We start from the raw sequence: 25,815 nt of genomic DNA, 5'->3' as shown, positions 1-25,815 counted from the left end.
GATATTTGTGCCACTTGGCTCTTCCTAATGATGTTTGTAAACAGGCCATAGCCCTAATAAACAAGCTAACAAACGTTACCTGAGAGGATCAATTATATACTGATTTCATTTGACATTTTTGCTTTGATCTTATGTCTTATACCTTATGTCTTATATGATCTTTATTGATATTAATAATGTGCCTGGACAGTCATCAAAGCATTTCAGTGCTAGTTGTACAGTGCATGACTATGTATCCCAGTGTTCCATTTCCTTTTTACCCTAACATTGCAGTTTAACTTAATAAACTTCTCTTGTTTAAACTGTTGAAAGGAAAGCTCATATTTAATTTTATGCCTTGTGGAGATCAGTACATCTTAAACCTGACTAAGAACAGGCAAGGGTGCATGCCACTGTAGTGTGGTGTAATTACTGTATATGTCATAGACTGTGTGTTTCCCACACCTAATCAATCACTGCATGATCGACTGACCTCACTGACAATAGCCCACACAGCAGAGTCCTTCAGGACAGTGAGACGCACAGCAGCCACCGGGTTGAAGGCAGGGTCAACTGTGCCTTCAGCCACTCCTTTTTCAAATTCAGCTAGGGAGAAAAAAAGGGAGAAAGAGCGGAGCTGATTACTAGGGTTGCTTATGAAAAACGCAAGTCTCAAAAGACCTACAGACACTTACCAATTCTATAAAAATGGTCATCTGTCCGTTTGTACTTCTCTTTGGTCTTCAGTCCTGTGTCCTGCAACCCAGACAACCCCTCAGTTAGAATCAAAGAGTCAGCAGGCCAGCAAGATGAGTGAGTTAATGTCATAATTACCGAGATCTGCACGTGATAACGTAACCTAGGCTAAATATCACAGCATTCACAAGTGTATGGACTGTTTTGCACTGTAATACAGATACATAAGGCGCACATCAACTGCAAACCCCTTGCTAACATCAAAGGATCTAGTAGGCTCACTAAGCCCTCTTTTCACAGCAGGGCTGTGGGCTCCAACCTAATTACCGGAGCAGCTCAACCTGCTGCTGCTGCTGGCTAAAATTAGAAGCAGTGGCAGCCTATAGCCACAGATAAATTTGAAAGTAGTGACAGAACTCAAACTGCGGTCTAGTCAAAAAGCATCATCAAGATGACATCAAAGCATAAAGAGCAAAAATGGTTGAATCATGTTTTTTTTTTTTTTTTTCCCAAGAAAAAGTGCCTCACCGAGAAGGGCAAAATCTCGACAGTCGTGTTCTCGATTTTGTCTCCTGGGTGCTCTTGGTTACCACTGCGGAACAGGAGCCTGTCAATCAAAAGCATTTGTTAATGAAAGTTCATGTACAAACACACATCTGAAAACTTGTGCATTTGTACATGTGCATTTATGATAATTACGTTGGCATTAGCACCCCCCCCCCCCACACACACACCCCCCTACACCTAAACAGGTTCCTGCTTGAGTTGTTAATTAGACAAACTCACACATCAGTGAACGGAGACCTTAACTTGTTAATGCTGCCCCAGATACAAATACGGCAGAGGTCAAAAGAGCCACAGAGTGAGCGAGAGACATTGGCTGAGAAGCGTGAATGAGATAGAGGCAAGAGAAAACAAGAGAGTGTAATAGCCCTCATCACATCCTCTCAGCCAGCACATCTGTCTGCCTCTCTCTCGCTCGCTGTCATTCTCACTTTCTCCTTCTCACCTTCTCATTTTCCTCCTCCCTCACTCTGAAATTGCAGCCATTCTGTTTGCTATGTACCTTCCCATTCAAAGCACCCCTTTTCTGTTTCATCGTATGTCCATTAACCCCACCTCACTCACATCTGCAGTCTGTCTCACTCTCACTGTGCCGATCATGTGGGAGGCACAGGTTCTTATTTTTAGTAAATTCTGATTAGCTGGGCCCATTTCCCAACGAGGACACTGAAGCGTGGCAGATAACTCTGCGCATGTCTCTGTGCGTTTGTGCGCGTGCTCTCTTGATTAGCATTCTCAGAGTGAGTGCGAGTACCTATTTGAGGCATATGAGGAGCAGAAGAGCACACGTGAGTGGGTGCTAAGCTGGTCTCTGACTCTGACGAATAGAGCATGTAAATGGCTCCAAAAAAAAAAGAAAAAAGAAAAGAAGTCGCTGGGAACAACACGAGAAGAATGTACTGCATGTGAGAATACTGGCTTCAATACTCAAATGTGTATGAACAAGAAAGGAAAAGAGAAAAAAAGGGATGGGAAAGAAGTAAAGCAAGAGTGTGAAGGAAGAGAGAAGAAAGATGAGAGGAACAAAAAGTGCAGAGAGAAAGTGTATAAGAAAGTAAGAGTCAAAGAGTGAGAAAGAGCAAAAACAACAGCAGGAGACAAAAGCAGGAACAAGAATGTGAGGAAAGTGAGGGAGCAAGAGCATAGAAAGAGTGAAAGAAAGAGTGAGAACAAGCGAGCACGAGAGCGAGAGGGAGAGAGAGCGAAAAAGTGGGCAAACCTCTCAATGCTAACAGGTCGATCAAACTTGAAGAGCACATAGTCTCCTGCCATAGGGGTGATGGCCCAGAAGAAATCTTCTCCCATGTAGGTTTTCTCCAGTGTGTGGCCCTGATAGACCTTAAGTGAAGTGGATACCTCAGCTGGTGGGTTCACATGGATTTTATGCAGCAGTGGCTTCAGGAAATCCTTATCCTTAGACAGAGCAACAAATCACACTATTAGTACAATTGCATCAAGCAAATGTCTAGCCTGTTAAAATAAGCCAAAAGTAGCACAATACACTGAGTCACAGAGCCACAGGGGAGCTGACAGGAAACTATGACTTTTCTGACAGAAGAGGAAAACAATTTAAGGAAAACACTTAGGAAGAGGAAGTGAGTTCATGGCCTCTGAGGTCATTCAACATGGTGTTAAAATGACTAAGAACAAACAGAGATGCACAGATAACGATACTGGGCTTTGGCCCTCAAGGACTCTATTTGCATCTGCTGCATTTATCCTACGAGACACTGTACAGCAATTTCAGTGATCCAGTTTACTCATATTGGTATCAGATGCAGTAAGATGTTATGATTTAGATGTTTTAGATTAAACCTTGGCTTTTTTCACACCTTCCATTAACATGCGTTTCATGCCCTGTATATTCTCTAGCCAGATTCCATTTACACATGTTAATTGTTCAAGGGTAATAAAAGCAGTATATCCTGCTTTTATTGGAATAACTGTCTACTGTCCAGGAAAGGCTTTCTACTAGATTGCTGTGAGGATCTGATTGCATTCAGCAAAAAGAACATTGGATGATCACCACCCCACCTCATCCCAAACTGCCCAATGCGTTTTAAACGTATTAGATGGAGCACCATCCACCATTCCAGAGAATGCAGTTCCACTGCTCCAATGCTGGGGGTGCCAATTTTTACCCCAATAGGTGCCAATAGGTTCATATTTATCTGCTCCAGAGAGTCCTAATTTATTGGCAGCACTTCTCTACAGCGACTATAAAAAGTAGCTGAACACATTCGTTAGAAGGGGTGCCCAAAACATTTGGACATAGTGTCTTTTTTAACATGGTTTCTCCACTGTTACTACTAGTGTCAAACTTTCATCGTCAAATAGCAGAAGAAACAGGCAACACTTGCTGCTTGTGTTGATTATGATCAAGATTTTCGAATGTGATTTGAGTGATGCATTCGGACGTATCCTGGGTGTGTTCAAACCTGGCCTGCAATCTAAATGTGATTCAATCAGCGGACACATGTTGTTGCAAGGTGCAAGTAGCCCAAGCAGCCTAAGCAGACAGACTAATAAAACTTTAAAGCCACAGAATTATATTATATTACATTTTAATTAGATGTATATTACTAAACAAGCTAAATACAAAATTATGTTTTTAAATAACCTCATCCCCCGTGTATGCGTGTGTGTGTGTGTGTGTGTGTGTGTGTGTGTGTGTGTGTGTGTGTGTATGTGTGCATATTACCGTGAGTTTCTGGATTTTCCCTGCAAGGGAGGAATGCAGGCCCACATGCTGAAATAAAGAGGGTCTGAACCGGACCCGAAGACTGGACTTCTGCCTCTCACAGTGTTTCTACAGAGGAAAAGAGAGACATGGAGGGTTAACACAAGCGTTAACTAAAACAGAAGAGCAACAGTAGTGCTAGGCAATGTGCTAATGTACTAATGAAGAACACAGAAACAAGGTCAGTAAGGTGACAGTTAAACCTGGCAAAACATTTTACGATGGGTGGCCAGGGTGTATTGAACTCGATTTTGAACCTCAAGCCCTCAGCACTACTGTAAAGGGCCCTGCAAAGCACCAGACCATAATCTTTTCATGCCGTATCATTTACGAGCAGGCCTTGAATAGGGCTTTATACATCAAAGCATTGTTCAGAATATCAATCAACCATAACCAAACTAGAGAACACAGAAGAGCACACATTGGCGAGAGAGATGGAGTGGATTGGGAGGGGGACAGGCAGGGTGGAGGGCTTGTTGAGTCTGAGTGGAGGGATAATAAAGGGAAAGTAAAAGGTCAGAGCAGTCTCTCAGTCTGCCACTCTCTCAAAGGTGTAAAAAGCCTCTGCTGCTGAACTGCCATTAACACCTGTGAACACTCAGCAGTACAGGAAAGTCCTTGTGAGGCCTCATAACAAGAGAAACACATAGCAGAAAAGACGAGATACATGTGAAGACTTACAGCATCTTTCTCAGGATTGCAAACTTTCACCCAGAGAATGTGGTCCAGAAGCCAGTCGATCGGTTTCTCCTTGTAAAACATAAATATGAACTCCACTATAAGATTCAGATCAGGGGCCTGGAACATCTTACCTAAGAAAGAAAGGATATATAAATCGTTGACAATCAAATAAACAAGCTCAACAAGCCCAGATGCCCAAGAGAATGTCCTCATGTGTCAGCAAGTTCAAGCATCAGTTTAAGGACCTAATTAGTCTCTGCCTTAGAGACACTCGAGAGCCCCTAATGTATTGAATATCCTACACAATGTTTACCACAACAGTTAGGATGTCGTCAGCTCTGGCTATACATATACACAAATCTGTCTGCTGGGAAACACGCTTTGTTGATCAAGTTGAGCTATGTGTCCAACTACACTTGTATTCGTCACATTTTGCCCGTGGCGGATCTCTTGGCTCACAGACTGCGGGCATGTCTGCGGAGTTTCTGGACATCTTATTTTTACGATTTCCAATTTTTAATTCTGGAGATATCCTCTATGTTTGAAAGGCATTTATTTTGTGTGCAACACTCGTATGATGTAGTAACCTATTCTTTCCTGATTGGCTAGTACTCAATTGCATTGTTGAAATTTGCTGAACTTATTCGCCGCATGGCAATGCTTCTCTCAGTGCAATGCCGGCAGCACTCTCCATTTAAATAAAAATGAGGCAGCGAGGAGAAGCATCAAGCTGATAGGCACGGTTACATACTAGTTAGTCAGCTGTACTTTCTGTTCTGCCCTGTGTGACAATACTGAGCAGCACACTTTGTTTTAACACGAGTACAATTATGTTGTAGCAATGCCTGCCTCTATACAGTCATGTAAGGGACTATATCAGTCATGTAACGGACTATATCAGCGGAATGTAACGGACTATATCAGCGGAACGGCTGATTTCTAATTGTTCTGAGATCCTTTTAAATCACCTAGACTTCTGTGCATCTACAACCTTCTTTCTGAAGGCCTCAGAGAGCCCTTTGGATCACCGCATGATGATGCCACTTACTTCACCAATCAGGAGCAAATCAAATTAAATATCTGATGTTTCCAAAAATTTTATGCAACCAATCCTGTAACATATTTATAATATTTAATAATAAAATTTTAGTTAGCAAAATTAGCAAATTAGGCTATAGGCTATGCTACACACTGACTGCAAATCACTACACCTCTTTTGGCTCATCTTCCTGAAGACCTGGAACGACTCAAGGAAACTAAATCCCTCCTCCAGCAAAAAAAAAAACTACTTCTCCACAGGCCATGACGGAATATTTACTCAAAAGACAATTTGCACAGGATTAATACAACCAGAGGTTATTTTTGTTTCTTGTTTTACAGAAGGTAAAAGACGCCCAAATCATTACGGAAGTGGGATCTGTAAAAACGACTGGCATGGCGCATTCGGACGAGACTAATCACAGAGACACTCTGATAATAACATTACCCCATTGCTGTACGAATAGGACGCAAGTCTGTCAAAAAGTTTATTTTTGTCAAATAAGGCAGTTCTAGGCCACGTTGAGCAACCCATTGCAAGACTAGGGTCATACCAATGAAGCCTAGCTGGGAGAACTCCAGGATCATCCAGTCTTCAGAGGACAGCTGCAGGGCAAAGTTCTTCATAGTGGCAAAGTAGTTGGGTTTCGCAACAATATCATCCTCCAACTGCAAGCATGTGAGACAGGCAGGTTATTTCTAAAAATGTGGTTAGAAGCTCTCTCTCCCACACACACACACACACACACACACACACACACACACACACACACACACACACACACACACACACACACACACACACACACACACACCTAGTGTGTATTACACTAGTGCCTAAAGACCTGGTTTTTAAGACAAAACATAAAAGTAATACCTTCAACCTCCCCTAAGAGAGCATGGCATGGAAGAAGACAGAGAAATGGGAAAGCTAAACAGATTTAATGACAAATTTGACAAAAAGCAGGAAAAAAACAGGCACCGGTGAATGAAAACAAATGTACTTATCACAAGAAGGGTAATATGACATGAATGGTTGAGAGTTGGGCAAAGGGGTGAAAGGTGAAGGGTGTGGGATTAAGACATGACATGATGGTGGGAATGCTTTTGTTCTTCATGTCAGTTTCAGGCTGGACAAGAACCGGCACAGTGATGCAAGAGAGCCCTCTAAGAATGCAACACCACTGAATGGGACACAGTCGCTCTCATCACATGTATGCACAGACAGACAGACAGACAGACAGACAGACAGACAGACAGACAGACAGACAGACAGACAGACAGACAGACAGACGCACAGACAGACAGACGCACAGACACAACTAAGATTAAAAAGGTCTACATATTATAAGATATCCTTTATTCCTAAATTACCTTCTCAGACAAAAACAAATACATCCCAGTGTTCGTGTTCCCATGACAACGTGTATAAATGCAAAAATAAATAAATAAGTCCAAAAAAAAAACCACACAACAAACAAAATAGTTTCTGTATAAAGGACAACCTCATCTGAATGCATCACTGCACATTACCACTGCAACCCCAGAGCAAAGGGGTTTTCTGGTGATGCATTTAAGAGAACATCCTATGTGCACTACAGTTCAAGTACCACTGCAATGCAATATAGGGTGGTTACACAGCCTACGTTTGGGGATACTTTAAAGCCTGCTTGGAAAACTGCTTATGATCTTGTGCTGAATACTGTCCTTACCTGGACATAATAAACACCCTTGCTGACTGCATACATCATGAGGAAAGAATAGTCCAAGTTCTGCTTGGTCCGCCATCTGCAAAAATACAGAAAACATCACTACATTCCAGAGTGCATGTGGTTTATGAGGCTGTATAGGTTCTCTTTACTTCTCTTTAAAGGACGACTCTAAAGCGTGCTCAAGCATTTAACTGACAACAGCAGGAAAAAGAAATGTAGAGAATTGGCCTTGCCTGCAAACGGTTTCAGACAACCTTGTTTCTAACTGAAATGCTCGCCCAGAGTCTGACTCACTTCATTAATGTAGAGCACAAAGCAGTTACGCCTCCACATAATCAAAAACTCCATCCAACATTTAGCATCTTTAATACGAGTCAGTTAAAATGAGAATTAGTGGAATTTTAAAAGGTTGACAAAAGAAATCTGCAGCACACATTGAGTAAACACTAATGCGCAGTGATCATCACGCTCTCCCTTTAACGCACAAACAAAGCGACAAAGAACCTTGCCTGCTTATTATCCTCACCGGTACAGAGCTTACAGAGAGGAGAGACATTCAACATAAATATTTAATAGACACAACTAAAGTATGAGCACATAAAATAGCACACGAAAAACAAGTGTGTTGAAGAGAGACGAGTCAGTGGTGGGAAATTAAAATGCAAATGAATACATGACTTAGGTATAAGTTTACTTGGGAGGTCTCTCAGACTCCAACACAATGGCTCCCTAATGATCTCAATACTAACCCTAATCATTTAGACATGGTCTTTATTAAAACAGTGATTTTTTACTTTTTCAGTTGAAAGTTGTGTCTCTAACAGATGGGCACAAGAATGGCAGATGTACTTTACATGTACATCCAAGAATATCCTTATTACTTCAGTTTCAGACCTTAAATTAACACTCTTTCAAACTTCAGTCACATTAATACATGTCTATGTCTCTTACTGGAATGGTTATTAGTTTATGAATACACTTATCTCGTTTTTCCTCAGTTGGACACTCCTCACTCAATCCTTGAAAATTGCTTAATTAACTCACTACTGCATCACACAATGTCTGCTTCCAATACCCCTTTAAAAATACTTAAATCATTCATGACTGAATGTGGTTGTGTTAATTCATGGACATTCTTTAATCCGAGAGCAAGGGTCTATTCCTATATATGGTGTGAATCAGTCTTTATCAGGGACTGATTGGTTTTTACATGGAGTAAATTTGACCATCCCGTGTTAAAACCACAGATTATTCATCAATACTAATTTCAGACCATTCACCTTTGCTTTTTGAGCCTTCTCTTTTAATCAATAGATGAATGTTTGATTCTGGAAATGTGTTATGATCTTGCTCTTTTTTTAAAGAATTTTGTATTTTTACCAAATCCGTCTGATTTAGATACACCTTCTCTTCTTTGGGAAAGAGTATGCTGTTTATTACAAAAGCTGCTATGTGATTTAAACATATACAACAAAAAGTAGTCAATGAAATCTTGGATACTGAGCAGTCTTTTTCCTGCTGTCCAAATAAAAACATATACCTCCCTTTTTGGTCCGTTTTTAATTTTCTCCATTGTTTGAGTCCTGCAGCTGCTCTTTACACTGTGTAAGTAATTCTGGATAAATAAAATTATGGACCAATAAAAATGCTCTAATTCACTTGGAATAAAGTCTTATTTTACATGAACTTCCATTCAAATTTAACAACATTTTTGCCTTCTCTTGTAAAGTCTTGGAGATTCATGTTTTCATTGGACAGCGACGATATGCTCTGCAACCTACCCCAGATCTTCATAAGAACCACATTACCACCACCCCAACCACATTAACATATTTTTCCCCTATAGACTGTAAACACTGATTAACTGACTGTATCTCATGCTTTGCGTATTTGACTGTGAATACTGAATAATAGTAATTTAGTAAATTACATGCCATTTGAACAAATAAATAAAAGTAGTCAGAAATTGTTTCTGATTGTGTAATCAAGTTTAACTGATTAATAGAGACTGCTCCTCCGCTCCTCAACCAAGACCATTAATTGTCAAGTAGATTCTGCCCACTGATCAAGCAACCGAAACCCGAGCCTCACTATAAATTGAGGTAATAAGCACAAGTATTGTCTTAGGCTGTGTGTAATGAAAGACTAGCAGGCCGATGCACTCACTTCACTCTCTCCTTGGAGTCTCCAAAAGTCTCCTTCAGGTTGCTGAGGTCGGGATAGTAACTGGCAGGAGGAGAGATGACCTCCAACAACCCAGAATTAAGTTCTGTGGAAAATCTGATAAAGAAAAATAAGATATGACAAGTGAGAGATTTACCTAAAGTTCAATATAAATGGCTCATAAACAGACTTAGATTTTCACTTGACAATAATAAAGTATAATATCTTTATTAAATCACTGGTTAAAAAAATAAAGAACAATTTTTGATGGGCAAAAATATGAACCCAATATATCAAACAACTATATAACTTTAAATTTGAGGTACTCTGTTGTTGTTTCAAACTTGCTTTAGATCAGTTAAACCCTTTATATTTCCTGCTACAAATTCATAAGTCTCTCAATGATTGAGCTAGGAAGCTCCACAATACCATACTACCAGAAGTCGTCATGAAGTGTCACAAACACTAACAAAATCGTTACTCACTCTTTCTCAAGGCTCGAAACCACACTATGCACATACTCTATTTCCGTCTGTGGAAGAGATAACAGAGCGTCTGGTTAAAACACCGGCACAAATATTTACACGTAACCACACCCACACACTTTGGTAACTGCTCTATCAATCTGTGATGGAAAACACCCATTGTCCTTCAGACTGATAGGACCCCCCTCCCAGCTTAAAGTGTCTTCATGAGTTCCGTTCTTCCTTTCTAGTGTTGTTTACTCTATATGTACTCTAGATGTAAAATCAGAGACAGAAGCTCATCTGCTTCTGTCCTGTGGTCACAGGACCCTACCCACAGGATGCTGTTGGCTGGATATTTGGGGTTGGTTAACTATTCTCAGTCCAGCAGTGATGCTGTTGTGTTCAAAAACTCAAGCAGCACTGCTGTGGGTGATCCACTCGTACCAGTGCAACACACTTGCACAGCAACATCATGTCAGTGTCACTGCAGTGGTGAGAATAACCCACCACCCAAATACCTGCTCTGTGCTGGTCCTGTGGGGTCCTGACCATTGAAGAACAGGGTGAGAGGAGGATAAAGTATGCAAACAGATGGACTGCAGTCTGAAATTATAGAACTACAAAGTGCTCCTGTGTGTGTGTGTGTGTGTGTGTGTGTGTGTGTGTGTGTGTGTGTGTGTGTATAATCCAGCTATACTACACATGCAGGTGGTGCAGTGGATCTTACTGTGGCAATCACTTACTAAAAGCATTACTGGCTTTTGTGGTGAAACCGTGAAGAACGAATAGTTAAACAGTTAATACTGAGGGGGTGAAAAGACCAAATCTGAACAAACCAAATCCGGTTCAGGATTTTGGTAATTACAAGGACACTACTTATACAGACATTGTTTTATTTATTCACCTTATGATTAAATATAGTTAAAATAGCTGCACATAACATTACTATTCTGTTGAGTATGTTTTTATCACCTACAGTACATAAAATTAACACCACCAAAAGATTGTATAAATACACTCCCAAGGCATTCATAACCAATAGACATTAACAATGAACCAATATTTATCAGCAATTAATAGCTAAAATCAGCAGATCAGTTTTAAAAGAACAAAGATCATTTTTAAAATGCTTAAGAGACAAAAAGAATATTTGGCAGTCTAGTACATCTTACCCTGTAATGGACTGTTTTTTCTGACTTTAATACACTTGCCATGTGTTGTATTGGGTATGAAAACGCTAACATTGGATCAGGTCAATTTCAGGTGATTAATCATATTAACAAATTCCGATTGAAAACCTGAACCCTATTAAACTTAAATAATATGTGAAACTATAACAGCAGGAGATTTTAAAAGAAGGCAATTCAGTAATCAATATTATACACCATCCTGAAACAAAAATCTGACACACAGAGACACACTTTTATTTTCCTCAAAAACAAAGTGCACTCACCTCCCCAATGAACACTACGATCACGCAGTCAAGCTTCTCCTCAGGTGAGAGTTTATCGATGAGTGAATGCAACGTCTCTGACAGATACGACTTTACTTTCCGCTTCACTGTGGGGATCCCCATTACCATGGAAACTGCATGGGACAAAGAATTCACTTTTGAAATGCACTGCATCAAGCCTGCCACTCATATGCAATACCCTAGGAACATACAAAAACAGACAGATGAAGCTGCAAATTACAATGATCTAATTTGTCAAATGGAAGCCTGTTGTAGGTCCTGGACTGTTTCAGAATCTCTGGCAGTTTTCTGGAGGCTTAATGGTGTTGTATTTCTCTCCTACCCAGATTAACAAAAGCACAGGATACCAAGCAGGCTTTCAGGAAGCTAGGAGAAGAACCCCCAAGGCTAATGCACTACACAAACCCATTATATAGGACCACTTTGAAGATAGAAGAAGAGAAGAGCGATGTATCGAAATACAGTAGTGTACTGAGGTCTAAGAGCGGACTGGGAAAAGCTTACATGGGAGCAGAGCACGATGAAGAGGAATATACGGAACCAGGCACAGTGGACGTGGGGGAGTCAAAATAAAGTACTAAATTTCTCTTATAACCTTGCAGAGCCATTAACTGTGATCTAGCCGAATAAACACACACCTACACACAAGGACAAACATGAAAACACTCAAGAGAGGATCAATGTCTCCTTCAGTCATCTCAGTGTTTACCAATATTCCACTCAATAGCTCATTGTCTATTCTTGCTTAACCATTAGATTCCACTCGTGTCCTTAAAATACACTCTAAAAAACGTTTCTGGTTTGGACACATGGTTCTTGGGTAAAAACATCAATCATATAGAACTTTTATATTACTTAACCATTCTTTAGACTAAGTAGGTTTTTCAGACTCTCATATTACACTAACAAACATGGTTCCCTAATCAAAGTAATTGAAAGTTTCTTTAAGGAACAAAAGGTGGCATAAAAACACTCACCCTCATAGGGACATGCACACCCCCATTAAAAGACCTTGAGAAATAATGATCTGCAATGGATCGGTACCACCGCTTCCATAGAAGTGCAGCTGGACATCTGTGTGTGGGTGCATTTTAGTGAAACTCAAGAAGGACAGGCTGACAAAAACAGTCATACTTCATCCATACTAAATAGTGGGAAGTCAAAGATGTCCTCATTTTGTATCATCTCTCACTGCAGAGGAACACCGGCAGTAAGAAAGTAAAGTAGGTCGAGGATGAAAGGATCAGAAAGTGCAAAAGAGCTCAGGGTAGGCCATGAAGGAGACAAAGAGAGGAAAAATTCATATGAGACAAAGGTGACAACACAAACACCCCTCCTCCTGTTCTTTCTTTTCAAACTAATAAAAAAATAAAGAAATAAATAACGTCTGGCCTTAAGGCATTCAGACAGACAGAAAATGCTCAATGTCCCTGTGAATCTTTCAGTTTTTTCAGTGCTCAGACACAGGCACAGTGATTGAGGGACTCAAGGTGGCGTTGAGCTTAAACCGCTGCATGTCTGGAGTAGGGATGTCACAAGAACTGATACTTTGGTGCAAGTTGGTACAGAAATGCTAAAAACGTGACACTATTTGTTTTCCTTGGTGCCGAAGACACAGATACCAGAGATTGATTTCTCTATAACTGACCAGAGCAGAATAATAAGCCTATGTAGTCGTCATCAAATGCACACGAAAAAAAAAAATGCTGTAATATGTGAAATGGCGTCAGAACTCATGGAGCTGTTGCGCTCAGTGCTCCTGTGAAATCTTTCACAGTAATTATTTTTGCTTCAGACAGCACAAAATGTGCTGAGGAACAGGCACAGTGTTTGAGGAACTCAAGGTGGTGTCAAGCTTGCTGCATGTCTGGAGTAGGGAGGTCACGAGAACTGATACTTTGGTGCAGAGTCAATACTTAAACTGTGGAAACATGGAGCTACTTGTACTGAAACTTCCGCAGCAGGGTACGAGTTCTCCACAACCTCTGGCGAGGGCATCATAATAAGCCTATGAATTTAGTTGATCAGATGAATAGGGAAGAAGAACAACGCTGTAACAAATTGTGGAATGGTGTCAGTAAAGGCAGGTGAAGCAGTTAATGGGTTATTAGCACACTGTGTGTGTAGCAACCTCTGTGTTTTTCCTGTGTTGTGCTGTGCTGAGCCGCTTAAACCTATAAGCGCTATGTGCGGTCATCTGATCATTCTGACTACATACTAGAAGCATAGTGTTGGTTTCAACTTCTGATAGCATGGTTCGCCAGATAAAAGAAAGCTGTTACTGACTGGGTCAGTGCTGCTCCTGTTCTCCTGTTCTAATCAACAAGTTTACCTGTTTTTTTTATGTCCAGGTTAGGTACCACTGTTAACATGCTGTGCCATAACAGGGTAAGTAAGTTTAATAACACAGTATTGTTTGATTTAAAAGCTTGAAGGCTACATGCCAGTTTTTGTAATATTAATATTCTCTGTCTCGTCATTTATTACACCTAGGCAATTTGCATTATTTTTGTCATATTTTAGGCAGCTGGACACTGCAACGGAAAATGCTATGCCACCATAAAGATGATTTGGTTTGGATATTTTTGGCACAATAACAGGTATGTCTTATTTTATCAATTAAAAAGAAAACACTTAATAATTAACCAAAGGCTCCATCCCAATTTCTTTATTTTTCAAATAATAGTTTATGTACTTAATTAATTGTTTTACTTTACTTGTGTTACTTAATTATTTTTTTGTCGTGGTATCAAAACTGGTATTGAGAACTGTGGGATTTCAATAGTAGTGCTACCGACCACCAAATTTCTGGTATATACTTCTGATGACACTGGCTTCCTACATGTTTTCCTTCTTTCCATTTGACTCAGTCTCTCTCAAGCGGCCTCTGCCACTTCCTCTCTCTGTGTTTGGGGGAATAGAGGGTGAGCGTGGGAGATGGAGTCTCTGGGGCCTGGACAAGTGAAGATGTCCCAATTTATGTGCCTAAAAATAGCCCTTCCTCAGCTGTGATCTAATACAGACTCCAAAAGAACTGGGGAACATGCGCTCATACTGCGAGATAAAGCTAAGAAAGACATGAACGCAGAACAGCCCATGAGGAGAACGCATGGTCAAAAACGCAAGGCAAGATGTTTACTTGACCTGAAAGGGGAAGTCTGTATGTGAAAAAGTGGAGCAGAGTGCATGGGTGGGCCCTCGCGTTCCCAAAACACATTCCCTGAGAACCCTGTTGCGTAGGCCCAGGAAAAACAGCTTTAGCATATGACCATGATCTGACTGCTGTTAATTTCACTTCAGACTCTACAAAGAAGCCAGTTCTAATGGAGTCATATCATTAAAGTCATGTTACCATGAACCCTTTTAGCTCAAGCCAAAAAAAAAAAAAAAAAATCAAATCAGCTTGTGTGTTTGCAACGTGACGCTATAATCACATTTACTTTCAATGCGCAAAAGATATCATCTAATAAAGTTAAAAATTTGCAGATCTGTAAAAAAAAATGCATATAAAAGTATCTGCGCTAACTTAAAGCAACATTATGCAACAATCATTGACTATGTTTACAAGGGCTGTACCAAACTCAGCATTTCGTCAGTGGAATTGTTAATATGAAGATTCAACTCTTCATTTATATTTTTTTCCTCCCCCTAAGATCCCCATAACATTTGTGCCTTCTCCTGTAATGTCCCCATTTTGGAGATACATGTTTTTCAATGGACAGCAACAATTTAAAGATTGCAGACTATTTTTATTAAAAGACATATAATGCTCAGGCTGCCATGTGGATATGTGGAATACTGAAACTGTTTAAAATAAGCTCTTAAACAAAACTAGCTCTTTAAACATTTAAATTGCTTCAACTTTTTACTTAGCCTCCATCTTATTTCTCTTTAAACATAAACCTCAAATAAAAATAAATTAATAAACAAATAAAAAAAATCTAACAAAAAACTTGTGATTTAGGTTCTGAAATACTTAAGATAAATAAAATGTTTATCATGAGTCTTTTTTTTTTTTTACCTACACAGCAAATCTAAAAGGAAAGATTGGCCTGGCCTACATAAATCACCAGGCAGGTGCGTGGTCATATTTTCCAGTGTTATGATAAGCCCAGCAGAGATCTACATATATTTAGAATTAGTATATAAATAGACTAACTGCCTGCACTAAATCTGCCCAGATAATTGGATTTTTTTCAATTGCATTGAAATTCAGACTCAAAAAAACATACTTCACATTCACTTATTAAAGAAGGGGCGAGAGGAAGAAGCCATGTCCTGCAACATTCCGAGACACATGGGCTGAATGCCAGTCCCTCCACTGGTGACCTGAAACCTCTGAATGAAAGTGCACAGCTAAGACTGGTGGAAGAGAGTTGTACACAATAAATTCACAGATTCTGAGTGGACCAAAAGTTTTTGCATGTCTTATCTCGCCCCCACAGAATGTACTGTAACAGCCCCTATTCCAGTAATAATTACAGAGGTAGTGTTGGGAGTCTTGCCCAAGAACTCTTACTAGTGTAGTGCAGTATTGTCACCCAGAACGGATTTGAACCCCATATCACACTGTGTGATAGTTCACTGGTAAGTAGGGGTGTTATCCATTGCACCACACAAACCTGGTGCTTTGTACAAGCTAGGCTTCTACGTAGAGTACTGAGTTATTATGTGCAGAATGTATGAGGTTGCTTATATGGCTATTATTCTTCTATTTAACTGATTATTTAAAGGATCCCACTTTCAATATGACAAACTGTATTTGGAGTGGCCTCAATCAGACCACAATTATTGACACAAGGATTGACAAGTATACATGGACATATTTCATTCAGATTGAGCTATTTAATGCATTATTAACGGATTATCAGACTGCATGTAAACTGTGGTGCTCCACTGATGTATAATAGCGAGAATGCTGTCCATGTTATTGGCACTCTGCACTTCGGAACTTTGCTAGAGCTACACAGGACCTCTTGCAAGAAGAATCATATTTGTGTAAAATCCTGTATTACTCTATTGCGTCAGCATAATGCTCCTTAAAGCCATGGTTTGTTGTTCACCTCAGTACAACCAGCATCTAAAGCATCCTTGTGCATCTTTTAAACAGTGACTGAAATCAGTAGTATTCAGAAAGCATCAATTTCACATGCTGATAAAGCTGTTAAAGTGCTCAACGCCAAAGACTTTGGGTCACAAAGTCAAAGTGAGATGTCAGGTTAACTTAGAGTAGAATAGAAACCCACATTCAGTGCTTTACAGTCCAGTCTAGTCCAACTGTGTGAACAGAGTACAGCGAGACAGGCTGGAGGCTAAATAAATCTTATACAAAAGAGCAGGGCAGGGCAGCTCCAGGCGTAGGATGTCATGTAGTTTTAATCACTGAATCAGTGATGCTAAAAGCAGCCCAGACAAGAAGAGCGTTTAAAGACAGGTAATGGATACACAGAGAGACGCTGAGTCAAAGCATCAGGTCTCCCACTCTTATCTCCTTTTCCCCGGAGCTGCTTTCAGCATTCAATGCACAAACATTGGAAGGGTGTTGCAGGCACAAAAGGTGACTACAGGAGACGGAGACATACGCACACACTTTATTCGCTGGACATCCCTCCCCCCATGTTCTCCCCTCATGTTCTTGCCTCCAGGAAGGTCATTCTGGTAAACAGTACTGTACACACAAGGGTCTAATCCTCTTATGAAATTCTGACACGGCTGCTGAGGGCGAGTGCTGCGGACAATGGGTCCCTAAGACCCTGCAGAATGCTACTGGGAGACCCTTAGATGAGGAGACAAATAGGCAGTGAAGGAAGGGGAAGGGGGAGGGGGGACCCACTGAGGAACTTTCTGTGCCATGGTGGCCCTTAACAGTCAGAAAAGCTTTGGTATTAAATGAAAGTAAAGTGGCTGTTAAATGTTTGTTAGAGTAGTGCAGGTAAATCACACACTACCAGCTGAGCTTAGATTATATAGTAGAGTATTTACAGTTGAGAGGTATTTAGGAGGTTCTGAATTAGGAAGGTGTTTTGAGGAGTTCAGTAAGTCCTTGCTGTTGATCATTAATCACATATAATGAGCTAAGTTTTTACAAAATACTGTACAAACAAGCAAGTTGGCAAGAGAGTTTACAAAAGGAAAGTCGTAACAAAGATTTATACTATATTATAATAGACTAATATTAATACCTATTCATTATTGTTCAGCAAATCGAAATACACATTATTGCTTTAGAGACTTTGGAGTGCATGTGAAAGGCCTCTGCATATCTATTACATGTGCTACCCAATCTAATTGTGTTAATAAGACAAAACTCCACTCGCTGAAAGCTGTTCATAAATGAGTGGGCGAACACTGTGCTCTGTCCACTATCATTAGTGTAACCCAGTCAGCAGCTGTAGAATTATAAACTTCTAAACGACTGCTTCCATCGATGTGAGCGGACAAATGAGGGGAAAATTTTCCATCTGCTGGCGCAGATATGTTATTTCTTTGCATTTCAATGGTGGTCAAATCAAACTGAAAGTGGTGGGGATAACCTTGTGCATGCAGTTGTGTTGAAAAACCTGTGGCATGCTCACAGTAGGAGTGTTTGGCTCACCTCCAGTGCGTCCCTGGCCCACCTGGACCGCAGGATGCAGGCTGCCTTCATTGTTGAGCAGGTGCGGTAAGTGATGGTAGATATTTGGCACTTGGAGAGGTTTCCTGTGAGCCAACTCCTTCAGCAGCTTCTGGGTCTCATCTGAAGGAAAATAAACAATTTTAAATCAAATTTAATATTAAGCGAAAACATCTGGGCATCTGAAAAGGCAGGAGTCACATGATGGAGAGACACAGAGAGTTCGAGCACATAACACAAATTAATCTCCCCAAAAACAAAACCCTAAACAGGCATAAATTCATAAGGATTACATGGTTACATTCATAACCAAACACAAAGCCATCATTAACACACTGTTCAGTACTGACAGGGAAGACAAATCACATCTAAATGCACACCTTCAGCAAAACGTAGCCAAACTGGGCTATAAATACAGCAACTGATGACGAACAAACCAGAGAACAAACGGTGCTCACAAGGCACAAGAACATTGTCCCGAATGACCTACGTGTCCTTGCAGTTATCTAATCTTCATTATTTGCTCCTTAAGCAATTATTTGGAATTTGCTCAAGATGTTTACACTGCATGTCAGCAAATTCCATAATATTTCATTAACACAATGCCCTCCAGTAGTAGCACAGTACAGTCTGAAGTGCAGTAGTTTTGTGTTTTAAGAGCATAATTACAATTTTAGCAAATCAAAGTACATACTTCTGTGTGCTCGTTTTTGCTTTGTCTAAATGGGAGAGAGAAGCAGAACTGCGTGGCATGATGGTAAAGTTTTACCGCTTCGAACCTAAAGTAAGGCTGTTCAGGCTTCGATTCCATACTTTGAGACATAATACTACCCTTCCCAACTATCGAGATTAACAATTACAATGTCATCCCAAAAAATTATATATAATTAGCTTTAGTCATTAAGAAAGGAATTTGAGAAATATGACATTTTAAAATGGTAAACACTGCCCAACCCTTCATGCATGTGGTAACTACTACCAAACAACAAACTATTTTTCATATCATGGCATGATGGATCATTGCCTTCTATGTAAAAACCTGAGAAGTTGGTGAGAGCATCCTTGCTGCTGTTGGTCTCTGCGATGGCACGACGGAACTGTTCCAGGATGTTATTTAGCTCAGAGGAGCGCTGCAGGGTCCGGTGCTCTGCCACACGCAGTCGCTCCCGCAGAGCATGAAACTCCCGCTGGTATGCTACCAACTTCTCTATGGAGAGACAAATACAGAACAGAATTGCAGTCATTCCAGTACAATGTTTGTATTACTGATGAAATTACTGTAGCTTAAAAGAAAGAGACGCATGAGCGTTGAAAATACTGATATAATGCTCATTTTATTTTATTATTCTTTACATTTACTAATACAGTAGTTTTAGTTCAACAGTGCTAAAAGCCCACAGCATTGATCTGTGGAGCAGAGGGATTATAGTATTTCATCCAATACTTTTGGGATGAATTGGGGAGTTGGGAATGAGGTGGGTTGGTGATCATCTAACCTGAGCTCACTAATGCTCTTCTCTCTAAATGCTATCAAACCCTCACAGCAATGCTCCAAAAACCAGTAAAAATCCTTCCCTGGACAGCAGAGATAAACTCTTTTTTTCAGAGATAAACTTGGGTCACTGGGAGAGTAGCAACGCAGAATTGATTGTTGCTTTAGTTTCTGCTTTTTCAGTTTTTATTTTTGTATCAAGTCTCTTCAATACATGCATAGAAGTGTGTGCGCGAGGTGGTCTTGTACTGACGATTAGGTCTAAATATATTTTAAGTTCTTTGGTTATTGTTCCATAAGGAGAGTTCTGTGATCAAATTTGCTTCTTCTAGTCTAACCATTAACATAACCCAAGTCAGTCTCAGTACTGCTGTTGTCCAAGTTCTATCCCTACTTGTCCGACAACAATAAATTCAAATCAGCAACAACAGTACACCATTGTACTATTTGAAGGTTGAAATCTGAGAAATATAGTAAAATCCCTGAATACTCTAGAAAAAACAAACCCTATCTAGTCATTCAGGGCGTACTGAATTACACATATGTGTGAGCTAAGTACACTGTTTGTAATACACTCTGACAGAATAAACCACACACAGATCCAAATATGAGGCCTGTAAAAAAACAAAAAAAAAACAACCTGTATCTGCAGATACTGTAATTAGCACTCCATGTGTCGCTCTCTCTCTCTCTCTCTCACACACACACACACACACACACACACACACACACACACACACACACACACACACACACACACACACACACACACCTGTAGATGAAGCATATTGCTGAAGGTACTTGTTGAGTGGTAAATGATGGGAAAGGGAATAAGGCTGTTTACGACAGCAGCTGCTGCCGTGTCCCTGGAGGTCTTTTCACTACAAACCTCAAGAGAACAAAGGAATTTCAATCCTCTCTTTTACACATAAGCACACAACAGCACTGGGGAAGTGTGTGTGTGTGTGTGTGTGTGTGTGTGTGTGTGTGTGTGTTAAAAATAACATAGAATATATATAAGGCTTTCCACATTGGATATGACCAGGCACCTATACATCTGACCTGTGGACAATTAGATGTGACTGGTCTTTGTAACCAGCCTTCAGGCTCACACAACAACCATATGAGAAAGTCCATCAACTAGTCCATCAGGCATTATCATGACACATGTCTGACCATTTAAACCAAAGTGGTTCTGTGCATTACTTTCCCTTTTTCCTTCAGAACAGCTTCGTCTCTACTACCATGATGGTCACTGTAGGCCTTTCACAATGACAATCTGTCATGAAGGGCAGCACAGCCTTTGAGTGATCAATATCTCCGTCTCAGCTTCTGTAAAGAGATTAGCAGATGAACTGTGGCACATCTCCGCAATCTTGTTATCCATCTCTGCATCTCCATCCTAGTCTTTGCTCAGCCAAAAGCAGCTCAGCCAGCTCCAGATGCTCGAATTTGGGTTGAGACAGCAAGTCGTCTTCTGTGAACACTGAACGTATTTAAACTGGTGCTGGATCGCTCTACATAAATCATATATTAGCTAAACATAGGAACTGATCTTTGATCTTTTTGAATAAGATTACTACTTATGAATGAATGTCAGTGGGGAAACAATTTATGAGCTGCCTTTAAGCACTCCATCTTTGTACTTCGGTCTCCACTGGGCCAGTGACAGCAGGGTCTGTTTTTAGTAAATGTTTCATATCCTCTTAATTAATTGATCAATTATGAGAGAGAGAGACAGAGAGAGAGGGAGACAGAGAGAGAGGGAGACAGAGAGAGAGGGAGACAGAGAGAGGGGGAGACAGAGAGAGGGGGAGACAGAGAGAGGGGGAGACAGAGAGAGGGGGAGACAGAGAGAGGGAGACAGAGAGAGGGAGACAGAGAGAGGGAGACAGGTATCTTGCTTGCTCTTAAGTGTCTTGAGTTTCTCTGTCTCCCTCTCTGTTACACACTCCAACCTTTACACATTCAGAGAAGGTGAGTAAATTCTAGGGAGCCAGAACTATTATTGGTGATTCACGGGCAGAAACTATTTGCATACTCTTCAGTTGTAGCCAAAACCTCTTATAATTAGGGGTGTAAGAAAATATCTATATATCAAATGTATTGCAATATTACGGTTTGCAACACTGTATTGGTTCTCAAAAACAAACAAAAAAAATATTATTAATGGGTGACATTTAAAGATTGGTGGCAGACAGTGCTTCATAGCAGTGTTGTGCATCCGCTAACCACTCGGATTACACTCGAAAAGCTAATCTTTACTTAGCTACGTTAGCTAGCAGGCTAAATACCACAGCGCAGAAAGGGTTCCAGCTAAACAAGGCCCAAATCACACACATGTAGAGGATGAAGCTTCATATTTGGGTATATAGGGGTGTTCTCTACTGTTTTCAGGCACATGTAGCAGAATGGTCCATCCAGGTTTGCTACCCTTCCCTGTCAATCAAACTCTGTAATCTATCAAACATGCAACTACAGTGGGCTTGTACGTGGGTTTTTTTTGCCCCACTCCATGGCTTTCCTAAATTAACATGAGGGAATTAGCTTATTTGGCCATGTACTAGAAAGACATAGAACAGAAATGTATTAATTAAATACAGTAGTACCGTTAGTACCATCTGCTTACAGTATCGTAATATAATGCAAATCGGGGGCATGTGATCTGTGTCTGTGTGGAAGATAATCATAGAGGATGATAGCATATAAAATCATGCACAACAGCATGTAAAACTGCAAATTCCTTAGTAGCAACCATCTTTAGCACAAGCATAGAAAGAGACTGAACGGATAAATAACAGGTCTGACTAATGCACAGGGATGCACAAGTGATACTACAATGCAAATACTTCACTGTGCAGAAGAGGCATTCTATTCATTACGACATCTAATAAAGTAAACCACCATTTCAAACCAATCAGCAGCAATCACAAAACCAAACAGCACAGTCACAGCATTCTTTTACACTCCTCCGAGCTCCAGTCTCATTAGTAGATAATGCAAGAGCTGAATAAAGTAATCATTTTACCTTGTTTCACAGTCATATAAATAACCAGGTGCATTCATATTTTTTTCTTTTAAGCATGTGCCTTTGTGAGACATTGGTGTGCGATTAAAAAAATAAGAAAGCAAGAGTGTATCTTTCCTACTCAAGCTCATCCAATGGCCCAAACAAGTCTTTGTCAGACAAGTCAGAATAGCTCGGACACAGGTGAGTGCAAAACTCACCGGTAATACAGTGCGAGCACCAGAGAGCCATCAGCGTATCCAGCTTTGTTCTTTCTACCAAAACAGAGACGCACTACAAAGCTCAAAGGTCTGAAGATGAAAGTCTACAGGCAGCTCCATCACAGCCCGCACCCAAGCTGCTGAAGCCTCGTTCAGCGAGCGGAAGTAGAAAAATGTCCAAAACCAAGCCACGGTCATTAAAAAATACAACAGAGTGAGCAGACTTGTTTAAGTCTTCAGAGTTCCTTCAAGGCCACGAGTGCCAAAGTCATTATTAAGATCATCTGGGCTTGAAGTTACTATTAGAATTTGTGGTGCATCTGTCAGGAAGATACCACTCTAAACAAACCACCACAAAATATCCTCTAAAAGCACACAGGGTTACAAATCATTCTCAGCCTGCAGGTGCGAGATAGCATGTACCTCAAAAAAAGGAACACAGGTGTTTTGGGGTTTTTTGAAAATTACTTTTCTATTAGGCAAAAAAGTCTCCAGTCTCAGTGGCTGCAGTCTTCGGCGCCACTCAGCCAGCTTAACTAGCAGCTCATGAGTGCAGCTCAGAAAGCCTGAACTTGGATTTGGTATTTATGGTTGTTCATTGCAAAGCAGTTTACATTTATATTCTTCTCCTTATTCTTCATACCATAGCAACTGCCTAGCAACCACCTAGCAACACCATGGCAACTGTATGAAATACCATAGTAACCACCTTGCATAACTGTAGCCAGCAAGTGTCTATTCAGCAACGCCATAGCAACCACCTGGAAAACTATAGCAACCACACATTTACACCATAACAACCACCTAGGAGCCACTAAGCAACCAACAGTAATACCACAGCAGTCATTTGAGATACCATAGCAACCACTGACCAACACCACAGCAACCATCTAGCAACACAATGGTAACCACTTGGCATACTACAGCAACCATTCACTTTTTTCTAGTTCTATTTAGTACTTTGGTGTCTACACTCATTCCCCTTCCCCGAACGAGTCTAGGAGCTTGAGTGTGTTTAGCTTGTTTTTAAACAATGACAAATATTCAAATTTATAATATGTCACAGCCCCACTGTAAACATCCACTTTGACCAGCCCATTTTACAGTTACTAAAGCTCACTAGTTCTCCCCTCTCAATAATGATCCAAACATTAGATAAGATATAGGTTCAGGTTAATGATTATATTATAAGGGTTTCTTCCAATGGCCCTCTGGTGCTCAAGCTGACAAACAGCAGTCTCTAAAGATGCCTAGAAAGCCTAGAATCAAGGCAAGATGCTGAAAGCTCTCATATACCTGCACTAATGAAGCACATAAATACACCCAAGTATTCACAAACACCTGTGCTTCCCCATGCTTGAAACAATATGGTGCCTTAAAAAGGGTAGGAATGGCAGGGTGCCCCTAAAATGCATATTTAAAAAAAAAAAATCATATTTACATATTTTACATATTAACACAAGAATGAGAATGTGCATTAATCCCCACATAGGAGTATAAATAAAAACTGTACAGCACATAGGCAAACAAAAAGAAAACATTACGGAGGTCACCGTAGGTATTCCCTGCTATTCCGGCATTGTCAGCTGAACACAACTGACAGAGGGAGCATGAGAGGGAGGATAGAACAGTGGAGTCTGACAAAGGAAGTAGGGACTTATGCATGTGGCCTGGGATGCTCGGTAAGTCATACTCTTGTTAAACATGCACAGTCTCGCAGTTTGAGACTGATGGTAATAGCTTAATTTCCTCTCTCCCACTGCTCTCATTCCAGACTAAGAAACGGTTCTCAGTTTCTCTGACAGACACTCATTGAGGTAGTTTGCTCACACTGGCATTCCCTGCCATTCTGACATTCTTCCTCCATATTAGGCATGGGAACTGGACTATTGCAGTAGAGACCTTATATGAGCTGCTTCCAGTCTTGACATAGTCTTGACACTTTCTTAGCACCCAGATCTCACTACATAATGTAGTGTGGCTGCAGAGTATGGACACTGCCACATACAGTTGGCTCTATATGGTCTAAAACCATAGAGAAAATTCAAGATATTTTTCAATAAAATATGAAAACAAGAGTTTTAGAATTAAAAAAATAATACAAATAAAAAAAAAATAGTCTTACCAAATAGTAAATATTCAAAATGTGTGCATATTTGTGGGACACCGACAATCACCTGTATATTAAAAAAACAGCAGACTGTTAACTGCTATCTTTTCCATTAAAGCTCATATTCAAATAGCTCTTAAGTGAATCCGATCTACTCATTAGAGGCTTTTGCACAAACATGACGAGTCCATTATAGCAATACAAAAGGGCACTCGGAGGAAATACATAACATTCGTTACGATTTTAATTATTCTACCTTTCTACCTATTATTTTACCTTTACCATTTTTTTTTAAAACCTGTTTAGGAGAGTCGTAATGTACAAAATGTTCTGTGGTTAACAGGGCAGAGAGGAGGACACTGCGCAACCCGCTCTCAATCATGGATGATAATGGTCACCCAATGCACACCATCATTATGGCCCAAAGGAGCAAGTTCAGTGGCAGGCTCAGGAGATTCTTTGTTCAGAGAGTCATCGGGCTCTTCAACACTTCCCAGTGGGGCCAGGAGAAAGAGGAGGACAGATGAGGACCAAGTCTCTTTTGTTTAATCATAGGTTAATTTATCTGCACTATTTACACTTTACTGTACATCCTGTACATCTCCACTCCAGGACAGCATTGACACCAATATACCAACGTATGTTTATTCAGTATAGCTATTTATCTGCTGATATCCGCTCCTCTTGCCCATTATACTGCACTGGCTTTCAGCTCCGGTTAGGTTCAAATGCAAATATATATATTTTACATCTATTTATTGTATTACTGTGCTGTATAGTGTAACTGCTACTGGCTACTAAATGTCCTTCAGGATCAATAAAGTATATATCCATCAATGTGATTTAAGAGCCAGCAGA

General features: G+C 40.3%; 1 protein-coding gene across 1 annotated transcript in view; it reads right to left on the bottom strand.

Moving 5' to 3' along the window:
• The window catches only part of mgat4a (alpha-1,3-mannosyl-glycoprotein 4-beta-N-acetylglucosaminyltransferase A), a 34,704-nt gene that overhangs the window by 1,501 nt on the left and 7,388 nt on the right, over nt 1-25,815 (bottom strand). Inside the window, exons 3-15 of the mRNA XM_072686069.1 lie at nt 19,167-19,334; nt 18,110-18,250; nt 11,494-11,627; nt 10,059-10,105; nt 9,577-9,690; nt 7,411-7,486; nt 6,253-6,367; nt 4,661-4,791; nt 3,941-4,048; nt 2,459-2,652; nt 1,204-1,282; nt 675-735; nt 473-585 (exon numbers count right to left, since the gene is read on the bottom strand). Of these exons, the coding sequence (XP_072542170.1) occupies nt 473-585; nt 675-735; nt 1,204-1,282; nt 2,459-2,652; nt 3,941-4,048; nt 4,661-4,791; nt 6,253-6,367; nt 7,411-7,486; nt 9,577-9,690; nt 10,059-10,105; nt 11,494-11,627; nt 18,110-18,250; nt 19,167-19,334 (1,481 nt within the window). The remainder of the gene's footprint in view (nt 1-472; nt 586-674; nt 736-1,203; nt 1,283-2,458; nt 2,653-3,940; nt 4,049-4,660; nt 4,792-6,252; nt 6,368-7,410; nt 7,487-9,576; nt 9,691-10,058; nt 10,106-11,493; nt 11,628-18,109; nt 18,251-19,166; nt 19,335-25,815) is intronic.

Source organism: Salminus brasiliensis, chromosome 8 (assembly GCF_030463535.1).
Source record: "Salminus brasiliensis chromosome 8, fSalBra1.hap2, whole genome shotgun sequence".
Classification (NCBI taxonomy): Eukaryota; Metazoa; Chordata; class Actinopteri; order Characiformes; family Bryconidae; genus Salminus; species Salminus brasiliensis.
The sequence above is the reverse complement of the archived record's forward strand: the minus strand, read 5'-3'. Positions and strand labels throughout refer to the sequence as shown.